Here is a 27,940-nt window from a genome sequence, read left to right as displayed (position 1 = left end):
TCCAAACTCACCCCCACCTCCCATGGCCTCCTCCATCCTTCTCAGTGATCCCCTCCCACCACAGAGGCAGCCCACTGCCATACCCCCAAGGAGCACAGGGCCTCGCCATGAACTCCAGACAGTACCCTTCCTCTGGTAGGTTCACCAGGGGCAATGTGTGGACAATGCCAGGCAGGGGAGAGGGTGCGGGCCCCCTGCAACAGGCATGGTACGGAGGCCCCATGAAAGTGGGGCAGCTCATGAGGAGTGTAGCACCAGTTGATTCCCTGGGCCCTGGTTCAGGGGAATCTAGGGAACTGGCCACAGGGCTGTAAATGGGGTCTGGGGCTGGAGTCTCCATAAGACAGCCCCCTCCCTTAAAAAGAACCCAATGATGGGGCCACTCTACCCTTGGATCAACAGATCCATGACCCCACAGCCTGGTGGCCCTGAAATTCCTGGCTCAACACTGTAGTCGATGTGGGATCAGCCAAGTCCATCCCTTTTTGTCAGAGCAGACTGTGGCCTACACGGTTGTCTCGTACTCCAGCAGCTCTTGGGAGGTCCCCACGCTGCGGTACTGCAACCGGGGTGTGGCGGGAGAGGAGTACTCCAATGCCAGGATAGTCTTCCGGAGCCTGCGGTCAATAAAATGAGCATCCCAAGCTGGGTACTTCTTGCGAGGCAAGTCAATCCGAATGACAGGCCCCTCTGTCCGCAAGGGGCGGGCCACTGGTGTGGGAGGCAAGCCAGGCCGCACCTGGAAGACAGGTAGCGTGGGGGTCCCTGCACGCTCACCCCCCACGGAGGCCCCATCTCGCTCGGCGCCTGTAGTCCTTGGCAGGGACCGTGGGGGACTTGTGATGGCATCGGCTGGTGGGCCACACGTCCCTGGGGTCTCAGGACAGATGCAGCCAGGTGCCTGGGGACCCAGCATGGGTCCATTGGGGTGCAGGAGACAGTAATAGACACACATGAAGAATATGCCCAGCGCAAAGCTGGAGGCCACCACGCAGACCAGGATGAGCGAGTGGAAGTCGTTGGAGAAGTTGCGGCTGAAGTACCAGAAGCCAGTGAGCGCTGCGTTCTCCAGCAGGACAATGCAATAGTAGAGGGTCATGCGGCGGCGGCTGCGGCCCTCCTTGACATTGAACCAGCAGAAGATGTAGATGACGCCCACCACCATGTTGTAGATGATCTCCTCCCACTTGGACATGCAGAAGTCTGTCTCCCCCTGAATGACCCAGAAGGTCATGACGCACCAGTGAGCCACGATGAAGATGCCAAAGTAGAGCTTGTAGACGCTGGCGAAGAGGGCGAAGGCCAGACTGCGAGCTGCGATGGTGAACAGGTGCCACAGTACCTGGGCCACGGCGCCCTTGTAGGACAGTGGCCGCTTGTCGTCCCTCGAGTCTCGTAGCACCTTCTGGTAGGAGGCCAGCGTCCAGGCCAGGGACACGAGGGAGGCAGAGGTGGAGAGGGCTGTGGAGAGAGGGTGGGGATGGGATGGGCTGGGTTAGGGTGGGTCTGGGTTGGGGTCTGGGGAGAAGGGGAGGGTCTGGGTCAGGAGCTGGGTTCTGAGGAGGCATAAGGGAAGCGTGAGGAAGCGTGAGGTCTCTGAGTCTGCAGAAGTGTGAGAGGGTTTAGGGGGAGGTCCTCAAGAACAATGATGAGGTGAGGCGGAGCAAGAGTGGCTGGGCTGGGTATTTCTGCAGGCGTGGAGCATAAAGGGGCGTCCAAGTTGGGTGATTTTGGTATCTAAAAGGGTGAAGTCTAGGACTCTAGTATGGGGCTATTAGGATTCAAGGGTCTTAGTGTGGGAGGGTAGGAAATTAGGATCAGGACTCTAGGAGTGGAAGAAGAGGTAAAGAGGGGGTCATGATTAGGGCATGGGGAGCCAGGAGGGGCCATTAGAAGACATGGAGCACCAGGCTGAGTCTAGGTGTGGAGGGACACCTAGGACTTAAATCTGAGGGCTCAAGACAAGATCCCAGGTGAGGCTCCTATGCTGGGAAAGGGATCCCCAGGGGGTCTGAGTTGTGGTAACAGTGTTTTGGGACACTGAGGGTAGTTTGGGCAGGGTCTGGGTGGGGACAGCACCAGGTGCCCCAGAGAGACAGGGCTGGCAGTTTTTCTCTGATGTTGAGGGGGCTGGCCTGGAATGTTCTAGAAGGGGCAGGTGGGAGTGAAGAGGGCCTATAGAAAGATAGGAAGGGGACCAGGTCTAAGCCTTGGAGGTGTCCCCAGGACTTCCAGTGGGACAGCAGATGGACAGGTTCTCTGGAAACCAATGGCAGTTGGGCCATCTGTGGGGTAGGGGAGTCTTCTGGAGATGCAGGCTGGGATCAAAAAGGTTTAGGGAATGAAGGGACAGGGGACTCCCCAGTGCATCTAAGGTATGTTGAGGGGGTGAAGGGCAGGGTCTGGTCTGCCCTGGTGAAGGGGGAGGGAGGGGCAGGAGGGGGTGCCCAGGGGACCTGAGGGGTGAGGGGCCAGGTCCGAGGGGGACCAGGTGTCTTGAGAGGCTTGGAGGGTGATGAGAATATAGGGCGGGCTTCCCCAGCCCTGACCCAGCGGCCCTGTAGCAGCGCTCACGGCTTCCCGGGGCCTGGGGCGGGGCGGGGCTCACCGGGCAGCAGGTCGGGCTCGCGGCCGCGGTGCACCAACAGGCTGAGCTGCAGCACCAGCTGCGGCGCGCTGCGCAGGAAGGTCTCCAGCAGGCGCAGCATGCTCACGTCGGCGCTCTCGAACAGCATCCGCCAGTAGAAGTGGCGCCGCAGCCTCTCCCCGCGCCAGCGGCTCTGTAGCCCCAGGTACAGGGCGCGCAGGTACCTGCGGGAGGGGACGCGGGTTCAGCTCCCCCGGCTCTTCCGCCTCTGGCTGTCACCTGCCAGGGCCCACCCTCAAGAGCAGGGAGTCCCTGCTATGCCCAGCCCCCTCCCTCAGCTGCAAAACGGTGATGGGGGATCACTTGGGGTGGGGGTGGGGGCTGTGGCTGGAGAGCACCGAATGGGCTCAGGAGCTTCAAGTACTGACACAAGGGAAGGCCTTAATACAGGGTCATCACCACCATTGCGGGGACCACTTTCTTTCTTTCTTTCTTGTAGGGGATTGAACCCAGGGCGCTTTACCACCGAGTTCATCTTCAGCACCCCCCCCCCTTTTTTTTCAGTCAGGATTTGGCTAAGTTGCTGAGGCTGGCCTTGAACTTGGAAGCCTCCTGCCTCAGCCTTCCTAGTAGCTTGGATTACAGGGGTGCACCACCATCCCCAATCCCAATTTCTTTGAAAGACTACTGACACCTGAGAGTGCCCTAAGCTTAAAGGATACCTTTTCATCATCCCCATTTTATAGATGAGGAAAGTGGGACCCAGAGAGGCCTATCATTTGTCCAACATTACACAACTAGGAAGACCATCTCCGAGCCCTCTTTGGTCCCTCCCAGAGGAGTTGTGAGGATTAATTAAATGGATGAGAAGCTACTTTGCACACTGTAAAGTCCAGGATTCAAACCCAGGCAGCACTTTAACCATTAGATGGCACTGCTTCTTACAGGAAACCATCAACAGTTCAGGTATAGCCTCTGGTACCAGCCCCCAGTTCTGCTGCAGCAGCTTCCTGACCTGTTCTTGAGCTCGCCTCTGAGGGCCCAGTCCCCACATGGGGGCGCAGGGAAGTTGCTCCCTCTCTCCTGGCATTGAGACTTTGCGGCCCCCTCTCATGCCACTTTCCCTAACAAACTTCAGGGCTCCAGTTCCTCTGCAAGGCCACAGAACCCAGGGCTCCCGTGCTCTCCCTCACTGCTGAGCTTTTGCGTCTATTGTTCCCTTTGCCTGATCCCCCCTCTGTCCTCCTCCCCTGCCCCAAACCTGGATAAGTCTTGCCTTTCTTCCAGAGTTCAGCTTTTAAACACAACTTCTTTTAGGAAGCGTCTGTTGACCACCCTCCACCTTTAGATGCTTCTCCTGCTTGCCTGATTTCCTCACCTAGTCCTTGTGGGGTACGCATCTCCCTCAGACTGTGAGTTTCATAAGTGGTCAGTTCGGCTTGCTAACTGCTGCAGCCTCAGTTCTTAGTACACACTAGGCACTCAATCCATGTGGGTTGAATGAACGCATACATGTCCGACTGCGAGTGTGTCGAGTTCAACAGAACTCTGGTAATCCTGGAGCAGGTAGGGAAGGAACGCGGAACCCTGGGTTCAATTCCCAATTTTAATTTACTGCGTGATCTTGAGAAGACCCTCTTTGAGTCCTAGTTAGTCCCTCCCAGAGAAGTTATGAGGATTAATTAAATGGATGAGAAGCTGCTTTGTACACTGTACAGTGCAGTACCCAGGGAGGATGAATGAGACCTGTCCACACAGTTCTCAGGGTCTGATTTCCCCTCTCTTGCTCAACAGCTCCACTCTTAGCTGTTATGACCACAGACCCTCCCCCTTCCTAGCCCTCAAAGCTCTTTGATTCCTGGGGCAGGCAGGCTTCTGCTGAAACCATAGAGGGAAACTCCAAAAATGCGTGCCCTGAGAAACTGGCAGTTGATCCCAACACAGATTTAGTGATCCTGTTGCCTGGATCTACAATTGAAGAACCAGGGATTTGGAAAGTCTATTCCCAGATGGATGTGCTCTCATTTTGTTATCGGGATGTTGTTTGGGGACAAGGACCAGCTGTATTCCTGTTGTGCTACCAGCCTGAGACAGGACTGCGGTGCCATGGGACCAGCTTATACCCAGAGTGTCCTCCAACAGCTCTCCTCGTCTCACAGCTGTGTGGCCTTTCCTGGGCCTTTGTTTCTCCTCTGTTGAGAGGATGGCTGGACGGCTCTGGGGATCCTTTCAGAGCCAGACTCTCCCCCCCAAAACATGGCCAGGAACATCCAATTTAGGGCCCTCATCCTCATCCCCGGATCCTCCTGGCACAGATGATGCCGCAGACACACCCTCCATGTGACACATTACAGGACTGGCATCCAGAAGGGGGGAGGGCTAGTCCCTCAGCCACTGCCTTGGAAAATGCACAGGTGCCTCCCTGTGAGTCTCTGGCAGTGCTGGGATTCCTCAGCTGTTTCCAGCCCGAGCGTGACAACCACTGCCTCGTTCCGCGCTACCTGCAGCTTCGGAGAAGCTCCTGAGCCGGATTGTGTTTCTTGTAACGAGTGGAAATTTGTCTCCCTGTAGCTTCTGTTCTCTGGGCCCGGGCCTATCCTCACCTAAGGATCTTAGCAGCCAGAGTCATTCCTTGACACAGCAAGCGCACCGTGGCCACCTGCTCTGTCCTTACCTGTTGCACACCCCTGGGAAGGAGTAACAGTAGGAGGGGGAACAGATGTTACAAGACGCTTTGGAACCCAGACAAGAGATGATAACTGTGCCTGGGGGAGGAAGTCAGGTAACAGTTCCAGGAGGAAGAAAGATTTGATCTCAATTTTACAGCATGGAGTGACACTGAAGGCGCCCAAGAGGTGGAAGGACATTCCAAGTGGAAGAACCAGCAGATGCACAGAGGCCTGAGGCACCTGGCCATGTGAGGGAATGGCCAGGGTTCGCATGGGCCTGGACAGGAGGGTTTTAATGGGTAGGAGCATAACAAGACTAGAATTGTGAAGAGCATCAAATTCTGGACTGGAGAAGTAGAGGAGTGTGTGCTCCGTGTGCAGGAGGCCCTGGTTTCCATCCTGGCGTCTCTCTCTCTCTCTCTCTCTCTCTCTCTCTCTCACACACACACACACACACACACATACACACACACACACTCACACACCAATCTGGACTGGAGTCTTCAGATTTTCTTCTGAATCTGAATTCCATCCCAGAATCAGAGGTGACGTGGCCAGCTCGGTAGCTCAAAGCTGGCTCCGAAGCTGGATTGGAGGGGAGCCAGGAGGGGCTGGGCCTTGGTTCAGAACCGCAGTGACAGCACTGAGCTAGGGCAGGGGATACAGGAAGGGCAGAGGGCAGGCCTGAAGGTGACCAAAGGTGGGGAGCTATAGGAGGAAACCAAGATGGCCCCGGCGTTTCTAAGGGAGCCAGAACAGAGGCCATCTTTCCCAGCCTCCACACCTGCCCCTCCTCCCCAACCCATTTCTACAGCTCTAGCTCTGAACAGGAAGGAGAGACCAGCTGGTCCAATGTGAAGGGGCCTGGGGAGTTGGGGGAGGGCGACACCCTGGACATTTCTCTCAGGCTGGAAGACCATCTGTTTCCGGGCCTGGGTCAGCATGAGGGAAGCCCGGCCCTTGGCCAGCACCCATCACTACCTGACAGGCCGCCTGCCCACCTCCCCGCCCATTCCTGCCCTCTCCTCTGCCAGCTCTGGGCGAACTGCAGACAAAGGGCTCCCCCAGCCCAAAGGGCTCCTGCCGTGGGAGAAAGGCGTCCGAGCCCCAGGAACGTGGGGTCGGCAGGGAGCACAAAGAGCACGCTGCAGCCTGGGGAGGAGAGGCCTGGGTTCTGCCTCGCTCTGCCCCTTTTGGCAATGGGGCCAAACTGGCTGTTCTTTCCAGCCGGCGCTAGGTACTCGCTGCCAAGGGCCTGCGAGATGTTCATGGGCCTAGGAAAATGTTTGAGGCCTGGAAAAAAATTGGCTCTAAAACACAGGGAAAAACTGCAGAATCAAAATTAATAAATGTTTAATTAAATGTCTGCAAAACAGAACATGATGTCAGCCAGTCAACTGCAATTTGGCTTTTATCTGGTTATATATAATTTACATTTGATGTTTGATGTGGCTGCATTTTAATATGCCTGATAGATGCGGAGCCCTCAAAGGTCTTACAACAATCCTGCCCAGGATATGCAACCTAGTTTCTCTGGCCTCAGTTTCCCCTTCTCTAGGACAGAGTTGGCAACTTGCCACCCTACCTGTGTCACGGCCACCGAGCAACTAAAGGGCAAGATGACAATATGCTGGGCTTGCTGGTAGGTTTGCATCCCAGCCCTGCGCTGGACCTGCTGTGCGGCCCTGGATGGTCTCTCTCTGCTTCTCTGAGCCTTATTACCCTCCCTGTTGTAAGCATTAAATTACATGATAGATTTGAGAATGATTTTCAGGCTGTAGCAGGATGTGCACGTGGTTGGGGGAGAGGGGAACATATACTGGGTGGAGGCCTCTGCACTTCCTAACTACCAACAGCCTCTCTTGACACCTCCTCCAGGAAGCCTACGCTATCCCACATCCCACTCGGCTATCCCACATCCCACTTGGCTTGAAAGGAGTTGGTATCACCATAAATGGGACTGAACGACTCACAGAGAAGGGCGCTGCAGCTCAAGGCAAGGAATCCAGCCTCGGGGGAGGGGAGCACATCTTCCTTTCTCCAAATCTATCCCTAGTCTGCTCATCTTTCCAATGCCACCAGCTGGTGCAGGCGACTGTCATCTCTTGCCTGGATGGCCACATCAGCCTTCTCTGTAGGCTCCCTGCATCCACCCTCCCCCCGTCTGGTCTACTCTCCACATGGCGACCAGCGGGATATTTTTAAAAGCTGTCAGATCATGTCATTCCCCTTCACAAAGCCTTCCAAGGGCCTCCTATCACACTTGGAATCAAACCTGAGCTTCTCCCTTGGGCTTTCAGGCTCTAGACCATCTGCCTTGTCCATTTCTCACTGTACCTCAAGCCACTGTCCCATTTGTTAACCCCCACCCCCCAGGTGCCCTGGAGGTTTCTTGAACTAGCCAGACCTACTTCTGATGCAGGACCTTTGCACATGCTGCTCGCTGGACCTGGGCACCCCTTCTCCTGATCCCTCTGTGGCTGACCTCTCATCAGCTCACATGTCACCTTTTTAGGGAGGCCTCCAAGGCCTCCCATCCCACCATGGTATTGCCACCTCACCAGATCACTCTAGTCTGTCACATTTCATGGTCTTCTTATCTTCTCAATATTATGAAATAGGCTTATTTATCTATTCATTTATTTAGACTTTTGTTTTTCTATTCTAGTCTATCACTGGGGCTCCATGAGGGCAAAGGACTTTTCTGCCTTGGCCATCGCTGTGTCCCCTGCATTAATGCATGGAATAGGCACTTAATACATTTTTGCTGAATGAATGAATAAACATGAGCCTCTCCATCCTGATCCTGGAGGGCCCTGGACGTCTTTACCTGAATTTGCATAGAGCCAGGGCACCTCACAGGTTCCTCCTGTCCTCCCTGATTCATTTCTGTCCTTCCTCCTCCAGGAAGCTTCCTTGATGCCCTTGGTCCTTGTAAGGCCTCTCTTCTCCCAGCGGTTCTCACACTTGAGTGGCCTGAGCCCATGGGAGCCCAGCACTTCAGTCAGCCCTCAAATGGGGACTTTTGCTGCCCCCATTTTATAAAAGAAGAAACAGAGGCACTCAGAAGTCCACTTTGGGTTTAACTTGCTGTCTCCCAGTCTTGTGCTAAGAGAAGCATGTTCTGGAAGGACTCAGAGGGGCTGATAAGTGTGTTCTATTAGGGTTGGGAGCAAAAGGCCCTGGAGAGGAGAGCAGCCAGCAATTAGGACACGAGATCCCTCTGCTCAGGGATCCACGAGCTGCCTCTTCTGGACCCCGGGGCCTCCACCAGCAAGGAGCAGGGCCAAGAACTAGATGGGACCTCATTCCATTCTCTCCAGGCCCAACTGCCTCTTGTGACCCAGGAAACTCCCAGCATCCCCCAGAGTTTGAGGGATCCGCTCTAATAGAAGAAAGGGTGGAGGACAAGGGGGGCTCATGTTCCCGAGAAGCCAGGAAGCTTCTGGGTTCAGCATCTGGGCCACCCTGTGTCTCTCCTGTTTTTGCATCACCCTGAGTCTCTGGCCCTAGGCTGGTTTCTGGCCCAAGCCTTAGTCTTCATTCAGTCAAACCTGGCCCCACCTTGGGCCTCTGATCCTGGGTCATTGTCTGTCTGTGGCTCAGATCTGCCTGTTGTGTGTGTGTCCCTTGAACACAGGGTCAGCATCTTTACCCATCCCTACATCATTGTGAGGCAATCATTTGTGTGTCAGTCTCATACTGAGACCCTGGGTCAGTCTGACTGTCCCTGAGACTATGGGCCACATTGTTCCAGTACTGAGTCCCTCTGTTAGTCTGACCCTGGGATCCTGAGTCAGCCTGTCTGTCTGTCCTCTGGATGCTGTGAGGATCTGTTTATCCCTGGGGACACTGATTCCACTTTTTAAGTCTGTCTTCCTGTCTGTCTTAGATCCTGGGTCTGCTTGGGAATCTGTCTGTCTGGGGTCTTTTGGTCCCTGGGCTGCGTGGTCCATCTGCTGGCTTGCTGCTCAGCTCGTGGCTCAGTGGAACTGCTAGTTTTCCAGCCGTCTTCTCCTGCCTGCTCATCCTCTCCCTGACTCTGGGTCCTTCTCTGTCTGTCTGTGTCTCTCACATCCTCAGCTCCTCCATCTGTCAGTCTCGGTGTTTCCGAGTGTGTGTTCTCGCCCCTCCCCACACCCCCTCACAGCTCTGGGCCAAAAACAGCAGCTTCCAGCGGCTCCCCCGCTCCACTCCATCCAGGAACCAGCCTCAGGCTGGCAGGCGAGTTCTGTGGTCTCCAAGGTAGGCTGGGCCCTGAAGACCACTGACGGCTGAACAGGCTGGGGTCGGGAGGCAGCAGGACCCTCCCGCCAGTCAAGCCTATCACTACTCTGCAGGGGACAGTATTCAGGGGTTAATCATAATGATAACAACCCACATTTATCACATTTATTAGGTGCCAACTTCAGATTAGCATGTCCATTTATCACTGCAAGCCTTTCAGGTAGGTACAACTATTACCCTCATTTTACAGATGAGGAAACTGAGACTCAGAAATGGACTGGAACTTGTCTAAAGTCACACAAAAAGTTAGTGCCAGACCTAGGACTCTGGTCTGGCCTCTCCATGGCCCCTTGAGTCGGAGAAGGGACAAGGTCAGCAAGCCTCATACCCATTCCATGTCCCCATCACCCAGCTGCCCATCAAGGGTGCCTCTGTTAGAACCACGGAGGGTGTGCAGCAGGGCTGCCTGGGAGGACCCCTGTTGGACATACGGACCTAGAAGCTTCTCTTGGGATTCTATGGGTTTAGAGAAAGATGAGGAGAAAATGACACTAGTATGAAGGAGTCAGGGGACCCAGGGGGTTCTGGGGAGGTCCAGCCCACTGTGGGCCTCAGTCCTCTCTATAAAATGGGCCTCAGTAATAGAGTCTTGCCTCCCCTGAGGAGCTCTCCTCAGGCCCCTCTCTACCCACCCAGCTCTGATAACATGCAGGCCCTGCTGCCCTGAGCCCCAGTGCTTCTCTCCCCCACTGTCACCACTCTGGTCCGAGCCAGTGTACCCCAGCAGCCTGGCCTCCTGGCCTCCATCCTGGCCTCTCAGAGCTTGTCCTCTGCAGCAGCCCGGGGGTCTCATGAACTCCTAGTCAGGCCAAGCTGCTCCCCACTACTCTTAGATAAATCTTCACCATGGCCTGAGGCCTCGTGTGGCCCTATCTCATTGCCCCCTGGCTCTGCTGGACTTGTGCTTCCTGAGCACAGCAAGCCCAGTCCAGCCTCAGGGTCTCTGCCTGGCAAGGTCTCAGTGATGCCCAGTAAACCTGCTTAGTCACCTGGGCTCAGTGTCACCTCCTCAGAGAGGCTTTCCAGACCCTCACTTTTCCAAAGTACTTCTGCCCCCCTGGTCAGTTTTTGTCATGTTTCCTTCATTACACATCACAACCCAAAATGCCTTAATTTACTTGCTGACATATTTGTCGTGGGTCCTTCTCCACGAAACTAAGCTCCACGAGAGCAGGGACAGGTCTACCTTGTTCTCGGCTGTCCCTAGCGCCTGCCACATCATGAAAACTCAATGCATGTTCACTTGTTGAGTGAGTAAAGAATGAAGAGGGTGACCGTGCCTCACAGGCTCTGCTTCACCAGCTCCTGAGGACAGGCACCAAGCACAGAGGCAGGGAGCCCACACAAGGGGCCAGGGAACCTAGGCTGGGATCCTGGCTCCTTTACCTACTGTGTGTGGCCTTGGGTCAGTTGCCTCCCTTCTCTGAACCCATCAGCCCAATATCCACCTCAAAGGGAAAACCAGAGAGTGGCAATATGTAAGAAACAGCCAGCCCATTGCTGGGCACTCGATCAGGGGAGGTTTGAAAGGGTTGTTTGAATCAGAGGCCGACCGGGAAGAAGGAGGCTTGGAGTTTTCAGTCTCGTTTCTGGTGGGGCTGAGACCCACTCCCAGGCTGGCTGTCCCTGGTGCTTATTGAATGTGTCCCCCAGAGACAGAGGATCAAAGAAGACCCTCTGGGATAAGTTCACAGGGCAGGTCTCCTTTGGGGGTCTGTCTGCCCCCCCAGAAAATAGCTACCATTCATTCAATACTTTCTATACCTCACTGTAGCCCTGGGAGGTTTGCGAATGAGATTCCCATTTTCCAGATGAGAAGACATGAGTCTCAGGAAAGGGAAGGTTCATTTGATTTATTTTTGGGAGCTGGGTTTGAACCCAGGGCTTCACACATGCTAAGCACATGCTCTGTCATGTTGCGCTACACCCCCACCCCGCTTGACATTTATTTTCCAAGCATTTTTGGGGACCTGTTATATGCTGGGGACTATGGAGGACAGAGTGGGGAGCAAGATGAGCTGAGCCCATCTGTCAGGAACTCAGTCTCGTGGGGGGCCTGTGTGTTAATCAAACCATCCTGTAAATACCTAATAAGAAACACATCCCCCAGGCTCCCCACAGGCCCCAAACATGTTCCCAGGCTCCAGCAGAGCTAGGGAAGAAGGGCCTGGAGTCAGAGAAGGCTTTCTAGAGGGGGTGACCGTGGTCTCAAGCAGGCACATGATCTAAGCAGATGAACATGGGAGGGAAGGGAGTTTCTGGCAGAGAAACAATATGAGTAAAGGTCCTGAGGTGGGCAGGAGGGAGGCAGTAAGTGGTCAGAATGGCTGTAGCTCAAAGAAGAAAGGGGGAAGGCCAGAGATAAAGTGTTGTCTGATCCCAAGATAAGGTGTCTTATCCCAGGACACATGAAAGTCTCAAATAGTGCATTTTAAAGGGAACAGCCTGGCACCATGGTAGCATATGCCTGTAACCCCAGCATCTTGGGAGGCTGAGGCAGGAGGATCACAAGTTCAAAGCCAGCCTCAGCAAAGGTGAGGTGCTAAGCAACTCAGTGAGACCCTGTCTCTAAATAAAACACAAAATAGGGCTGGGGATGAGTCTCAGTCATCAGTGCCCCTGAGTTCAATCCCTGGTACCCCCCCCCACAAAAAAAGTTAAAGGGAACAGACTGCAGGGGGACAGGAGTGGAGGACTGGAGAGCAGTTTCCAGGTGAGGATGGCCCAGAGAGGCTTAGCAGGCCTTGGATAGTGAGGTGCAGGGTCCAACAGCCAGAAAGCATCAGAGTTGCATCCCAAGTGAGGGCTGAGTGATACCTATGTCACCACAGGGCAGAGGTCAAGCCGAGCCAGGCTGCAGGGACCCAGACCAGTTTGTGGGTTCTCAGGGAAACATTTGCCACCTCATCTGCAGGGTAGCCCAGATAGCTCTTGCAGGGGATGGCCGAGACCCCCTTCCCCATCAGCTCACCCCTCAATTCTGAGCACTCCAGCAAGGATGTAAAAAATAGGACCTTCCTGGGGTTGGCAGTGAAATGAATCATAAATGTCAGTAAAGAATGTGATTCGACACGTTTGGCTCCCGTTCCGTGTGGTGTTGGGAGCTAGGCTGTCTCCCTCCTCCTTCGCAGCCCCCTACGGAGTCACAGCACCTCTTTTCTTGCTGGACCGAGGCCAAGCACTTCCCAGCCACTAATTTTAGGCTCTGGCTGAAAAGTTGAAACCCTCTCTCATCCTGCACACTTCTGTCAGCTTCCAGCCAGTGTCCCTCTGTTGCTGGGCAGAGAAGCAGCCAACTGCTCTCAAGCCAAGCATTTGGGACCAGGTTCTGGCCACTCACATTCCTTACTGTATGAGTACAGCCAGCTGTCCTTCCCTCTCTGGGCCTCACTCTCCCCCTCTGTGAAATGGGTTGGGTCAGAGCAGAGACTAAAACTTGGGACCCCATGTTCTAAAATCCCAAGGCTCTTGGTTCCCTCTTTCTTTTCCTGATATCCTTGTGTGGAGGTGGGGTGTCATGAACTGGATTCCAGCCTCCTTGTGGCATATGAAGGCACTTGGAAGTAATAGCTGGGAGAAAGCATCACTTCTATTCGTCTCTGGCCTAACTGTGAGATTGCAGACAGAAGAGTCAGGGTCTCAAACATTAATGTGCAGAGGGGCCAAGGTGACTGCATTATTTGGGGCTTTGGGGAACTCTAGAGGGGTTCCAGGTACAAAGAGGCAGCCCCTATTGCTCCCCTCAGAGAAAATGGAGATTAAATGACTAAGTTTCAATATTTTTTTTATCAATTTTTGAAGAATAGCTGCAAATTAGGATATTTATGCAAAAAGAAAGAAAGTTCCAACTTGGAAATGTTGGCAACTAATTAAAGAAATACGTGTGAATGTTAAAGAAATTATTATTCCTTTTTTTATGTATGATAGCACTATTACATATTTTAGATGTTTTTCAAAAGTCTATCTTTTTGGAGCTATACTGAAATATTTATGGAAGCAATGATAGGATGTCTGAGATGTGCTTCAAAACAATATGAAAGTGAAGAAAACGGGGTGAGCTCTAGAACTATGCTCTCCAACACCTACATCGCCAACACTCCCAGATAGAGTTAATTTACATTTAAATTCGTTAAAATTCATTAAAATTAAATGTAGTTAAAAATTTGGTTCTTTGGTCACACTAGCCTCATTCTAAGTGCTCAAGAGCCTTGTGTGGCTAGAGACTACTGAATTGGAGAGTGCATTCTGTCACCCAGAGTCCTACTGCATGGTGCTGCCCTACATAAAACAAGCTTGGCCAGGACTTAATAACTGTTAAGTGAGGTGATGGTACCCAGGGAATCATTAGCTGATTCTCTCTACTTGTATATATGTTTACATTTTTCTGTAATAAAAAGTTTCATTAAAGCTAGACATGCTGGGCACAGTGGCACGTGCCTGTAATCTCAGTGACTTGGGAGGCTGAGACTCGAAGACTACAGGTTTGAGGCCCTAAGCAACTTATCAAGACCCTGTCTCAAAATAAAGAAATAAAAAGGGCTAGGGATACAGTTTAGTGGTAGAGTTCCTGGGTTCACTTCCCAGTACTGGAAAAAAATTTTTTCATTAAAAAGTAGGCTAAAAAAACAAAACAAAACAAAACAAAATCACTGTGCAGGCCAAACACACATATTTTTAGGCTTAACTTGCCCAGGTGCTACCAATTTGTTAAGCATCATGGAACCTAGCAACATAAAACCACCCGTTGGAGTCACAGTGTCTCGAGACTGTTAAGGGGCTTTTCAGGTCGTCTAACGTGTCCTCCAAGCTTCAGCAGAAGTCTCTGCTACAATATCCCTGCCACAGTCGCCTGTTTCTGCCTGTATACCTCTGCTGATGGAGTTCACCCCACTGGAGAAGCCTGCTCTGTCGCGGGGGGCCTGAAGAGCAGCCTTTAACCTCGGGTCATCATATGTCCACGTACTTTCTCTGAAGCCAAAGAACAAGTCTCTTCCCCAATAGGGGGTCAGTGACCGAGGGTTATTGAGAGTTAGGTCTTTAGTGTCCCTCTCTCATCCTCCTTCTTGATACTTAGCAAGTAGGGTGGGCTGCTGCTGGGCAAATAATGATAGCAGCGTTGAATGTTTTCTGGGCTTACACCATGTGACCAGCCCTGCGAATTTACATTGACCTTAAGAGGTGGATACATTACCACCCCCACTTCACAGAGGGAAGGAGCTCTGGCTGGTGGAGCAACTTGCCCAGGATCACACAGCTAGCAAGTCGTGGCGACTTGATCTGCACCGGGGCCCAGGGCCCTGGCTCCTCTGCTTTCTCGACCACATTCTTGGAAAAGTCAACCATAGTTCTCAAGCCGCCACCTGGACTTTACAGATGGAGTTGCTGAACCTCCAATAATGAAATGACCTCAGAGGTTCTACTCAGTTCACACCAACGTTTATTAAGCACCTACTGCATACAAGGAATTTTACTTCCTTCACCCTCAGTCATTCATGCCTATATCCTTGTGGTAACCCAACCCACAGTTGTTCCTATTACATCTTCTGCATTGCCCTGAGCCCCACCCACTGACAGTCTGGAGGGCTGAGGTGTCGGCTAATAGGCCTCAGCGCTGCAGCCGTAACTGCAGAAGGCTCCTTCACTGCCTGAGCGCCTGCCAGTCAGCCCAAAACCCAAAGGCTGCTTCAACAGCCTTCACATTCCAATGACCTGCTGTGGACCTCAGCAGAGCTAGCTGTGCAAGGCTGGGGAACAGAGGCTCTGTTCTGGGCCAGTTATCACCAGAGACAGAAGAAGGGACAAGGCCTCAACTCCCAGGGGCTTGTGATTGGTGGGAAAACCAGCCTGGTGGGCAGACAGGCCGATCACAACAGAATGTGAGCAGAGCTGTGGCGTGAAGAGGAATGAGTAATCGCACTTGGGGGGCAGTCTGAGAGGAAGAACTCCAAGTGCCAACAGTGGGTACTTTATATTAACATTAAAATTTTTAAATAGTTTTCTGATTTTTTTCTTCTGCTTCTCAAAACAATACATGCTTGATTATTTTATAAGAACACACTTCACTAGCAGAAGGTAGGATTGCCTAGTGTTTACACATATGGGCTTGAAAATATGGTTTCAAAACCTGGCTCTGCTACTTTCTTACTGGGAGGCCATTCCTTTCTGCCCCTCAGTTTCCAAATCTGTAAAATGGGCCAATAATGTTGGTTATTAATTGAGCACTACTATGTGCTGAGTACTGTGCAAAACATGATCCATATATTAATTCAATAAGCCTCTGCAATGGCCATCCAGAGAAACCATTATCCCCATTTCACAGATTAGGAAGCTAAAGACCAGAGAGATTAAGTGACTTGCTCAGGACCACAAAGCTCATAAGTGACAGAGCCAGAGTTTTGGCTCTACTGTCCTTATTCCTCATCTCCATTCTTCGTATTTAACAGGAATGTGTAAAGATGAATGATTAAAGTCTTATTTAATAGCTATAATTTTTAGGATTATCTGACCTTTTAAAATAGTTGAATGTATTCATGTGTTCCTTGATTAATTTAAAACCAAAAGTAAAATCTTCAAGCATTGCAATAAATAATTACTAAGCAGAAATCTTAACTCCACCCTCCACCCCAAGAGATAATGAGTGGAGGGGGGTCTTTCTCTAAGCCTTGTCTGTCCTGCCAGAGGTTTCAACAAGCATGTGTAGCTCTTCCATAAACAAACAGAACTGCCAAGCAAGTCCCATTTCAGATTATAAAAACAATGACTCTTGCTGGTCAAGGAAATGGAAAATGGGGCCTTGGGAGGCAGGGGGCAGAAATGTGCTGGTTTGTCCAGGGAGAGCTTCTTGGAAGAGGTGGCAATTGAGCTTGACCTTGAAGAATGTGAAGAATTTCACTGGGAGATGAGTGGGAAGGGATGTTGCTAGAGAGGGCAGCCCCTACCCAGGGAGAAAGGCGGGGCTTGCTTTTGAAAGAGGGAGCAGCAGATCATCCTAGGGCTGGAGCAGGAGGAGATGAAAGGGCAGAGGGCAAGGGTCTTGGTGCCAGGCCAAAGCACTTGGACTTGCCCTAGGGCAGGTGGGATCCTGGCTGGCCTGGTACTCCAGGATGGCAGGACCAGAGCCAAGCTTGGGAACAATCACTGGGATTTTAAGTAGGATTGAGGGTCTTGGGGGGAGGACAACCGGAGGCTGATCGAATTTCCAACGGGAGGAATTTGGACACCCTAACAAAGGCAGGGAGGTGAGCAGAGAGGCCAGAGCAGATCCCAAATAGCCTCCCTCCCTTCCCTGGAGACCTTCGCCCCAGCTGTCAGGGTTCAAAGCCATTTCCTGGCAGTCCTCCCTCCTCCCACTCCCTAGGGCTTCTCCTGTGTGGTCTTTATAGATCAAACAGGGGACGCTGGGCCCAACTGCCGCCACTGTGTCTGTTAGGAGCAGCTCTAATGGCCTGTTGCAGCGGATGGGCAAGGGAGGAGGGTGGGTGGGGTGCAGTGTGTCCTGGAGAGGGGTCTCCCAGGAGGTGGGTAGTGAGGCCCCAGCTGGAGCCCTGCAGAGTCAGAGCAGGGAGGAACCTACTGGAGGGTCACTACTACAAGTTCAAAGGCTGTAAACATGTTTCAGCTGCGGCACTGATTATATCAAAAAAGACAAACAGAGACACCTGGGTTGAAATGATGGAGAGAGGACAGTGACACACAGTTTGAAAACCACTATGGAACCCAAGCCCTGGGCTATTTTAAACATAATAATACAACTAACAAAGGCTAATCATAATTGTTGAATACTTCTGTGTCCTGGGCACTGTGCTGAAAAATCTATACGCAGTATTTAATCTGCTACATCCTCAAGCCACATGAAATAGGTATTATTACTAGAATGTCCACTTTGCAGATGAGGAAATCAAGGCACAGTTGAATTCTGCCCAGAGTCACAGGAAGTGGCAGATGCAGGACACCGCTGATTCTAGAGAGCAGGTTCTGATCATTCATCATCTGCCCAATGGAGAAACTGAGGACCAGAGAAGGACATAAATCCTTCAGTTCAGCTTGAAGCAGACCACTGGCCCTGCCACTTCTGTCCTGGCCTCCCTCCAGTCTAGCCTCCATTCAGTGGCCAGAGTGGACATTGCAAAACACAAGTTAAGACCCTGTTCCTCCTCCAGACAAATTCTCCCAGCTCCCTCTTTCAGGGCCTAGCTGCTGAGTGAATAAATTCAGATTAATGAATGGCCACCATGTCACTATGGCCTCAGGGGCTGCCTGTTCAGTGAATAAACCTTTGCTCCACAAATAGAAAATCCCAGGCTGATGACACACTAATTGTGGCCAAGGGTTTTTGAACACTTAATAGTGGGACCTGCCCCTTGCTAAACCCCTGTACACATTATCTCATTAAACCCCAATGACCCAAGAGGTGGGTGGGTCCAATTACAGTCCCTGTTTTAGGAGGGATGAGAAATTATGTGGCTTCCTCATGGTCACCTATAGGAAGTAGTAGGGTCAGGATTTGAGCTGAGAACATTTGAATCTAGGGTCCATGCTCTTAACATTATACCAAGAATATAGCTTCCCAGAGCCCACCTGTACACTTCACGCCACTAACTCATCTCAGAACCTCTCTGGAGTGCAGGGCTTGTTAGGAGGCACAGGGAGCAGGGCTGCCGCCGAGACTCGGAGAGGTGTTAAGGGAGGCCCCCAAAGCCTGAATGCCTCCCCCCTTCTCCACTTCAAGGTGTCCAGATCCTGACAGCCCAGAAGGAATCCCGGGCTAGGCCGTCTCACACTAATTGGCTTAGCAAACCATGCTTATCTGGGCAAAGCTGGGGCCCATGAGTTCAAGATTAGGGAAAGCAGGATTCATGGCTTACTGCTCCGCTGCCCATAGGGTCAGAGGAGACAGGGTTAGGACCTTAATTGGCTTAACAGCCCTCAGTGGCTTAACAGCTCAGGGGGTTGATAGAGGGGTGGCGTGGGGGGGGATGAAGACGGGCTGGTGTCCAGCCCACAGCCAGAGGATCTGGCTGAAAAGGTCTATTTGCTCTTCTCTCAAGAATTAAATCTGTTGCTGCACAGAGACTTTGCTCTGGGATCCCCCAACATAATCGGCGTGGGATGCCTGGGATAGAGCTGGGCTTGGTAATCGTGCAAAGCTGGGTAGGCCCCTCACTTCTTTCCCACGTACTCAGCAAGTGACCTTGGGCGAGTTTCTTGACTTCTCTGAGCCTTAACTTCCTTGTCCAATAAATAGATGTTATCAATAGCCATCAGAGGGGAGATGTCAAGGTGAGATGAGATTGTAAGCCTGGAACACCTCACATGGGTCCTGCAGGGTGAATTCTCTCATTTTATGTTTAAGATTATATAACATCTGTGTGAAAGGGACTTATCAGTTGTAAAGAAGTTGCCTGAGGTTACAAGAAGTTAGGTGCACAAATGTGTTTCATTTGGTTAATATTATTTTAAAATATCTTAATTGGTAATTGAAAATTGGGAAAGTTCACACAAAAACTCCAATTTCCCATTTCTCTTGAGAAATCAAGACTCGACAACTCTGGGGCCATGATTTCCCTTGGCACTGTCAGGATAGCAAGGTGGGACTTCCTCTTCCAGGATGCTTCTTCCCCATAATATCCCCTTGTCTGACCCTCCTTGTGCCTTATGTCCGTGTTACCTGCCTGGTTTCCCAAAGCACTTGGGCTTTTGATCCAGCATTATATAAGCTTGAAGAATTGAAAAAAAATCTTTAAGATTAAATTTATTTTATTCAGGATTGGGAGCACGGGCTTAGGAGGTGAGTGGCTGGCTAGCCTCCCAGGTTTGACTCTGCAGGGCTCAGATACACACCTCCTTTCTTGTTACCCCTGTTCCTGCCACTCAGCACATCTGTGAGAACATCTCACATAGTAAGCAAACATGTTGTGCTAACACTGCTTAATTTCTAGGAAAGCCAGTCCCAGTGATTTCTCTATACCTTCTCCAGATTTCCCCCTATTCAGCCAGGTTCTTAGACATTTAGGAGCCCAAGCTTCTGAAAAAGGGTCTGGAGACTTTAGCTCTGGTCAGTCATTTAGACCCAGAGTCAGAATTCTCACATGATTAATGTGACCTTATATGTGGATTTTTCATTTCCATAGCCATTTCTACGAAATCTCTCCTAATTGATGGCACAATCTGAATTCAAAGAGAACAGTCAGCTGTGGGTAATTCCTTCCCAGCTCTCTGCAGACATCAGCCCCACTTCTCTCTTCAAGCCATCTCTGTTCTGTGCAGGGAATGAAGCACCATCAGGTCACAAACTCATTTCAGAACCCCTCTGGAGTAAAGGGCTTATTAGGAGGCAGAGGGAGAAATGTTGTAGCCTAGACATAGAGAGGGTATTAGAGGGAAAGTCCCCAAGTCTAAAGATGACCTTAAGCTGTTCTGAGCAAGTCACTTCCCAGCACCATGCTAGCGTGTTATGAGGACCACAAAGGCACATTCTGCCTCTTAAAGTCATCCAATCTAATCTTCTCATTTCAAACATAGGGAAACTGAGGCCCAGAGGTGGGAAAAGCCTGACCCAAGGTCACTTGCAAACAAAGATGAAGATGTAAGTCTCCTGAAAGTACCTCCTCCAATCCAGCATTTCCCTCAGAGTATACACTATTTCCTTGTCTTCACCCTGATGGAACAACTCCCTCTCCCTCTTTTCACATTCTTATCTCAGTACAACAGAAGTCTGACTTTCTATCATCCTGGAATCTTGGAATCTCAGGCTCATAATTCTTTGAGCACGGGGGACATTTTAGTGGCAGAATTACATGGTGAATAAATTGAACTTGGGCTTTGAAAGCAGAGAATTTTGAATCCTGGCTCTTCTAACCCCTTGCTGTGTGACCTTGGGCAAGGATGCCCCCTCTCTTAGCCTCTATTCCCTCATCTGTCAAGTAAAAATTATAATACTAACTACATGACAGAATTATTAGGAGGGATATAGGAGATACAGCAGGTAAGAAGGCAACCAGTAGGCTTGGAACAAAATGAATGCTTCATAAAATAATTGTTATAGAACCATAAGTTAGGGCTCTCGTGCTAAATGAATGCTCTCATGCCTAAGAGAAATGGTCCAGATGTAATCAAAGGGAAGAGCAGAGAAGCTAGAGTACACATATCCGGTCTATACTGTTACAGGCCTGATGCTGCCACAGCCAATCTTTTTTTTTCCCCCAAGAGAAGCTAGGACCCTGGGTTTTAAAAATACTATACAAGCCACACAACACACTTCCAGAGCCAGATTCCACCCCATGGCCATTAGATTGCTATCCCAGCAAAGTCATCTCCTCCAAACTCCCTCACTTAGGAGACAGTGGAAATAGCTCTTTTATCTAAGAAGCCATGGCGCTCAGTGAACCCTTAGCTGTTTCCAGTCACTCCCCCGAGAACACCTGCCTGTGGTCATTTTTTCCCTATTTGAAGGAAACTCAGTCTATGATCGAGGAAGAAGAGACCTATTCACTTCTTGTGAGTGGATTCTGAATGGGGAGGAGGGTAGCCAGGGAGTCGTGGGGCAGCTGGCCCACTTTAGGCTGAAGGGAAAGGGGGATGAAGCTTTGGCTACCAAGAATAGGAAGTTACCATTTCAGAATCTAAAAATAACTTTCACCATCTGTCCACTCGGGCACAGAATGATAAATGCAGATTAGTTCCTGGATGTAGACATGAATATTTTTATGTGTTGAGCTAATAATAATAACACCACCTTGTGTGGATAGTACTCCATCCCCTTTTTCCCCCTGGGGCAAACTAAATGCAATATATACATTATCTTGGCAGGTATAGATGAGGAAACCAAGGCAGAGAAAGAACTGGCAACACAACAAGGGTGACACAGCAAGTGAGCAGCTGGGACAAACCCTGGGAGTCCTGTTTCCAACCCTCAACCCAGAACTGAATCTTCTGAGTTAGGCAAAATGTGTTAACAAGTAGCAGAGTAAATATAACAACAGCAAGAATCTCCCTTTATATTTCTAGAGTGACTTTTCTTATGCTTCCCCCACATCTGTTAGAAGCGGGATCATCCATTACAGTCCCCAAATAGGTCCCAGTTTTCAAGGTCCTCTCGCAGACCTTGTCTCACCTGACCATCCCAACAGGTTAAAAAGGTAAGGAAAGGTAAGTTAAGCCAATGAAATGAGAAGAGTCGGGATCCTCCCTCATTTCACAGATGAGGAAACTGAGGCTCAGAGGGAGGAGGAGGTTTGCCTGTGATCACCGAGTAAGTGTACTCATCTTGGCACTGCATGGGAGGACCCAAAGTACTAGAGCAGTTTGAATTCAAGAGGAGCCCTAGGTTTAGAATTCCCCTCTCACCAATTAACTCATCACAGCAGGCACCTTCAGTCCTGGCAGAGAAGGAAGCCTGGAAGTGAGCAGCTTGCACAAAGCCTCAGTTTTGCCTTACTGTCCTAGGATTAAAGGGCAGCCAATGACCATTTAATGTCAGATGCAAGATTCCAGATCCTGTTGGCCCTTTTGGAGGTGGAGGGCACTGAGGGAGTCCTTAGGAAGCAGAAGAAGGCAGAAAGCTTCTTCTCTGAGTCCAGCACACCCTTTCCCAAAAAGCCCAAGAAGTTTAGGCAGGATGGTCATTTAGCTGCCTCAAATCCTGTCTCTCCTGAGAGGTTGGGAAGGGGCTGCATTTCCAAATTGAGCTTCTTTGAGAACAAGAAAGGACTTCTGAGATCTTTCCTAACTCTGGGCTCAGCACTCGGACAAAGAGGAGGCGTCAGGGCTGGAGGCAGCCCTGTGGCCCTGTTCCAAGACTCAGTATCCTCAGGAGCCCTGGTCCTCCTCACTCACACGCCCCTGAAGATCTTTTTCTCTCCCTTCTTGCCCCATCCCCTCCTCCTGCAATGGGCAGATCTGAGGGGATGACTCGGGTTGGACAAGGTCAGGGGGGCAGAGGTCAGGAGCAGCTGACTGAGAAGAAATGGGAGCTGCAATGGGGTGGGGCGGGGCAGAGGTCGGGACAAGAAGGGAACCTGGAAAGGTCAGAGTAGGGCTGGGGCGACAGGCAGCTCCTTGTCCCCACACTCCTCAGACTTAACTCCCTCCACCTGCTCTTGTCCTACCTCCAGACCTGGCCGAGCTGCAGGAGGTGGACGAGGGTCTGCAGCAGCCAGACGCAGAGGCGGCAGCAGCGGCGGCGGTAGGCGCTGGCCGAGGAGGGCGCGGGCCGGGGGCTCAGCTCGGGGCTGTCTTCCTTGGTCCTGAAGGCGACGGCGCTGTCCTTGGTGCTGATGGCGGCTCCGCCGGTGCCGCTGTCCTTGGTGCTGGCGGCAGGTCCCGGGGCCCCCGCGGGCTCGGAGTAGTCGTAGACGAACCAGCGGAAACTGAGCAGCTGCACGACCAGCGAGGGCAGGAGCACGAACAGCAACGTGAGGCCGAAGTAGGTGCGCTGACCCTGCAGGTAGTAGGAGGCCGCCAGCCACAGGTCGGTGGCGCCGTCGGAGAAGAACACGAGCAGCGCGCACAGCACCCAGCAGCAGTCCCGCAGCTCGTAGCGCGGCCCCGGGCCTCCCGCCCCGACCACCCCGGGGCCCCCGGCCACCGCCGCCGCCTCCCCGCGCCCGCCCGTACTGCCGCGGGCGCCTCCGGCAGCCCCCTCCGGCCCCGGGCCGGCCGCGGCCGCCGCTCCATCCGACTTCGCGGCCATGTTGGCGGAGCAGGAGGCGGGGAGCGACTTCCGGGCGGCGGAGGGGGTGGGGTGCGGAGCGGGGAGGACCCTGTGCGGGCGGCTCCCGCCTCCTCCTCTTCCTCCTCCTCCTCTTCCTCCTCCTCCTCCCTCTACTTCAATTATTCATTCTTCTTGGCGCCGCACCGCCCCACCCCCATCTGCCCAGGCTGTGGCCGGATGGGGACAGCCCCCTTGGGAAGGGACCGGAGCAAGGGGGTGGGGAGAGCATCCCGGGTCACCCTTCCTCTGACTCCTAGGAGCCGCGGGGCTCCAACCGCAAGCTTCTCTCTCTCGCCTCCCTTGGACTTCACTTCCTTCTATATTGGCCCCCTCCCCGTCCTCTCCTCTTCATTTATCTCCTGGGTCTGCAGGGTTTTGGGCGTCAGGGTCTGGGAATGAAGGGGCTGAGGGAACAGCAGCTTGGGCGCCCCGCCCCCCACAGCCCTTTAGCAATCACTCCATGCTAACGAGCCACTTCCTAGTTTCCTGAGTGTTCACTTATTGTTCCATCCTTCCCTTTGATCTTGAGAGGTCCCTTTTCTTATTGTCTTCCTTTTGAAGCTGAGAAAACTGCAGCTCTGAGAGTTGCCGTCTCTTCCTCACTCTCCTTTTCCCTCCCTCGGGGACTGCTTTCATATGGCCACAGCCCTAATAGAGGAGGAGGAGGGAAGAGGGCAACACGCAGAGGGAAAGGCGAGGGAGGGGACATCAGGGGAAGGAGAGAGAAAGTGCTGGGGACCCAGGATTGGAGGGCACATTTTCCAGCAAGTCTGGACCAGGGATCCAGGGGGGTGCAAAGATGGGAAAGATGAGGTTGGGGAGTTCTGGGATGAGGTCCTGAAGGGCCCATAGGCAGCTTTATCCAGCAGGCAGTGGGGGAACCGCTGCAGGGTTCGAACAGGCAAATAATGTGGTCGTGTCAGGATTTAAAAAGAAGACCCATCAGCCAAAGTAGAGAATTATTACAGCCAAGTGTCCTGGGTCTGGAGAGATTTTCATAGTGATCAGAGAAGAGGTGGGGTCCCTCCCATGTCTTGTTTATCCCAACCCCCCATCCCTCCCTCCCCCATCTCTCCCACCTTAGCTTTGATTGAACATCCTAGGGCATTTATTATACAAACACCATATCCTAGTCTCTCTTTGCCAGGCACTGTTCTAAGCACTGTACAACTACTAACTCATTTTATTTCCACAATTTATGAAGTACTTTACATTCTCCCTTCCTAAACACAAATGAAGAAAGAAGTGAATTTGCTCAAAGTCACACAGAAAGTACTAGAGCCAAATTCAAGCCCATTGTTCAGCTCCAGAATAAGCTTTGCTATTTCTCAAGGGAAGCAGTGGAGAAGGAGGAAAAGAGGGAGGAGGGTGTGGGATGTGGGGGTGGAAGGACCACCCAGCCTCAGAGTGGCAGGGAAGGAAAGATGAAAGGCGACAGCTGCCCTGGGTCAGGAAGAAGTAGTCCTCTGCAGTCCTGCAGCCTGGCATTGCTTTTGTCTCTGGGGACTATTTTGGTCTTGATAATACTTAGGTTGGGGTACCAGTTGTTGCCCAAAGCTGAAAACAGAGCGGGAAGAGTTAGGGGTTAAGGGAACTTTCCAGACTGGATTCAAGGCTGACAGCCGTGTTTACACTAGTTGGGGTGTTTGTTGGTTGGGCTGGAAGATCTGAATTCCAATGTGGTTTAGAAAGAACCATCTCTGCCTTTTTTGTCTCCTACAGTACTAGACTGGGAGGCTTGTTGGAGAATTTCAATCTTTTATAGCTGCCCTCCTGAGCTAAAAGTGTTTTGTTTTTTTTTTTAATATTTATTTTTTAGGTGTAGATGGATACAACACAATGCCTTTGTTTTTTTACGTGGTGCTGAGGATCGAGCCCCAGTCCTGCCCGTGCTAGGCGATCCGTCTACCGATGAGCCACAATCCCAGCCCCAAGCTAAAAGTTTTAAGCCACCTAACTAGCCCCTGACTGTCCGAATGGTACACCTACAAGTTCTAATGATGAAACCACCCCAGTCATACCCTGTGAAACCAAAACCCGCTCTGTAACTGATGGCCATTTTCACATCCAGAAAATGAATCCCCATGGCCCCCGAGTCCAAGAAGAACCATAAACAGCTTCTCTGAATCTGTTGAGGTCTGCACCTCTACCTCCCATGCCTCCCTGTATCCCAGGATCAGCCCATTCAAACAGGCAATAGAAGACAGGTTTTTAGGTCTGATACTCTGAAGCCAGAAAATGTGGGTTTGAAACCTGTCTGGTCATGGCTCCATGACTTGGGGCAAGTCGCTGAATTTCTCTTAGTCTCACAGAAATGTAAAATGATAACTAGTGCCTTCCTCCTACGCCTGTGCTGAGGATAGTGGGAAAGATTAAATGGGGCGATTCCTCCCACAGGAAGTCCTCCTGAATCGCCAGCTGTGCCCTGCTCCCTATCCCTCATGAAGTCTCCCTGACACTTTCCTGCTGAGTTTCCATACACCTTTGAATTTTCCTTCTTAACCTCAGCCCACTGGCAATTTATCTTTTAGTGTTTGTTTTTGTATTTTATGCTCACAATTTTCTGGGAATTCCATGAGAGTTGGTATAATTAATGCATTTTCCTTACTGCCAAATCTCCTAGTGCCCCATATAAGGGCAACATGATGGGTGCAGACCTCAACAGATTCAGAGAAGCCATTTATTGTTCTTCTTGGACTCGGGGGCCATAGAGACTCATTTCTGGATGTGAAAATGGCCATCAATTACAGAGTGGATTTGGGTTTTATAGGGTACAACTGGGGTGGTTTCATCATTGGAAGTTGTGGGTGTGCCATTTGGACAGTCAGGGGCTGGTTAGGTAGGGTAAAACAGCAACTTGTTTAAAACAGTTGTAAAACAGCAACTGTTTTACAGGAGGGCAGCTGTGAAAGGTGGAAACTCATTGTTACTTGGAGAGATCAGAGTCCAAATGGTGAGAAATGGGTATTTCTTTTTCTGGAATTTATTGTCTCCCAGAGTTTCAGTATTTGTCTCCTTCTTTCAGGGTCCATTGTGATCAAGAAAGGATCTCCTGGAAGCTTAATGCTTGGCTAGTTTCCTCTCCCTCCTCCTGAGCTTCACTGTCTCTCTGCTTTCCTTTGGGGGCTATTTTGTAGTAAACTTATTTTCCATAACTCTTCACCCAATACTGTGTGGCACTCAGTAGGTATTCTATAAAGATCATTGAATGAATTAATAAATGAGTGAGTGATTGACTCTATGAAATAGGTTCCATTGTCCCGCCCCCTTCATTTATTGATTGATTTATTTAAGTATGGGAGATGAAACCCAGGGGTGCTGTACCACTGAGCTACATCCCTGGTACTTTTTATTTTTTATTTTAAAACAGGATCTCACTCAGTTCCTTAGGGTCTCACTGACTTTGAACATGTGCTCCTCCTGCCTCAGCCTCCTGAGTTGCTGGGATTAGAGGTGTGTACCACGGTGCCTGGTGTTAGTTCCCCCATTTTGTAAAGATAACTTAGTCATACAGGGCAGTGACTTGCAGAGTGACTAAGCCCTTCTGAATGTCAGCAGCTGTACTAAGAACTTTACTGATAGTACCACTTGTTACCCTCAAACTGAAGGATATGGAAAAAAAGTCCAAGGACATTTCCCCTAAGCTTTTTTTTAAAATTTTTTATTAGTTGTTGTTGGACCTTTATTTATTTTTATGTGGTGCTGAGAATCAAATCCAGTGCCTCACACATGATAGGCAAGTGCTCTACCACTTGTGTACGTGGTTTGTCCTTACACAAACCATCCATTTTGGGGGTGGAAACTGATCCTAGTATAGTACTGTCAGAAGGCCATTTGTCAGGAAGTAGCAAAGTTGGCATTCAGGAACTTGATGCTAGAGTTCAGGTGACTAGAGGAAATTATAGAGAAGAAGGATTTGGGGGGCTCTGGATGGGTGTGGCCCACCTGTCAGGAGTATTAGGGGGACTCTGCCTTGGAGGGGTTTGGACTAGGTGTTCTGAGTGGCCCACAAGCTCAGAGATTCTGACTGGGACCTAAGGGGGCACACAGGGGTGTTCCAGTGGTGGGAGGTAGGGACTGGGCCAAGGCTCTGTTGTGGGGCTGAGCCAAATACATTGAAGAGCTGAGAGAGGCTGAGTGTGGCTGACACGAAGGGAGACTGTGGGCCACAGCTGGTCAGAACTGAGTAGGCCCTTAGTTCCTCGTCCAGCTCCCTAAGCCCCTCTCATTTTGCAGGTGGAGACACTGAGGCCCAAGGAGTTCTATATTTGTGATTGGCAGGGGCAAATCTGGGAGTTTTCCCTAGTTGCCAAAGGCATGGTCTCTGGGCTACATTAGGAATCACTCTTAGGAACAGCTCTCATAGCCCTTCTTACTCACCCTGGCTTTGGGATCCTGTTGAGGTTCAGTCCTCGCCTACTGCCCCCTCTGCTTGGAATAATTACTAATAATTTCCTTTTAGTTCCTACTAAAATATCTGTACCCATGCAAACTGTGCACGAGATAATTGATATTGCATTGTTTATGATAAATTGGGAATGACCCAAGTGCCCATCAAGAGACTGGCTAAATAAGCCATGGGACTTGTGACAGTGGAATGACCTGGAACAGTGAGCACTCTCTGTCCTAATACAGAAAGGCCATCACAGGAAAAAGAAGAGACAGAATGGGAGAAGCTGGTTGAAA

The 27,940-nt window shown here is 51.2% G+C and overlaps 1 protein-coding gene across 1 annotated transcript; it reads right to left on the bottom strand.

The window, feature by feature from the left end:
• Positions 1–43: 43 nt before the first annotated feature.
• Xkr7 (XK related 7) lies at positions 44–23,233 on the bottom strand. The gene is made up of 3 exons (XM_046433053.2): positions 22,650–23,233; positions 2,609–2,811; positions 44–1,461 (listed from the first exon to the last, which is right to left on the bottom strand). The coding sequence occupies exons 1-3, from the start codon at positions 23,231–23,233 to the stop codon at positions 506–508; spliced, it is 1,743 nt and encodes a 580-aa protein (XP_046289009.1). The 3' UTR covers positions 44–505.
• Between the last annotated feature and the right edge of the window lie 4,707 nt (positions 23,234–27,940).

The sequence above is a fragment of the Marmota monax genome, unplaced genomic scaffold, assembly GCF_021218885.2.
Source record: "Marmota monax isolate L192 unplaced genomic scaffold, Marmota_monax_Labrador192_F-V1.1 WCK01_AAM20220418_F8-fsc00014, whole genome shotgun sequence".
NCBI classification, from domain to species: domain Eukaryota; kingdom Metazoa; phylum Chordata; class Mammalia; order Rodentia; family Sciuridae; genus Marmota; species Marmota monax.
This window is presented reverse-complemented; position numbering and strand designations above follow the sequence as displayed.

Coding starts and splice junctions, on each gene's coding strand:
- Xkr7 (XM_046433053.2), bottom strand. CDS start 23,233: ATGGCCGCGAAGTCGGATGGAGCGGCGGCCGCGGCCGGCCCGGGGCCG. Junction 2,812..22,649: donor CAGCTCGGCCAGGTCTGGAG/GTAGGACAAGAG, acceptor CCCCTCCCGCAG/GTACCTGCGCGCCCTGTACC. Junction 1,462..2,608: donor CGAGCCCGACCTGCTGCCCG/GTGAGCCCCGCC, acceptor CTCTCTCCACAG/CCCTCTCCACCTCTGCCTCC.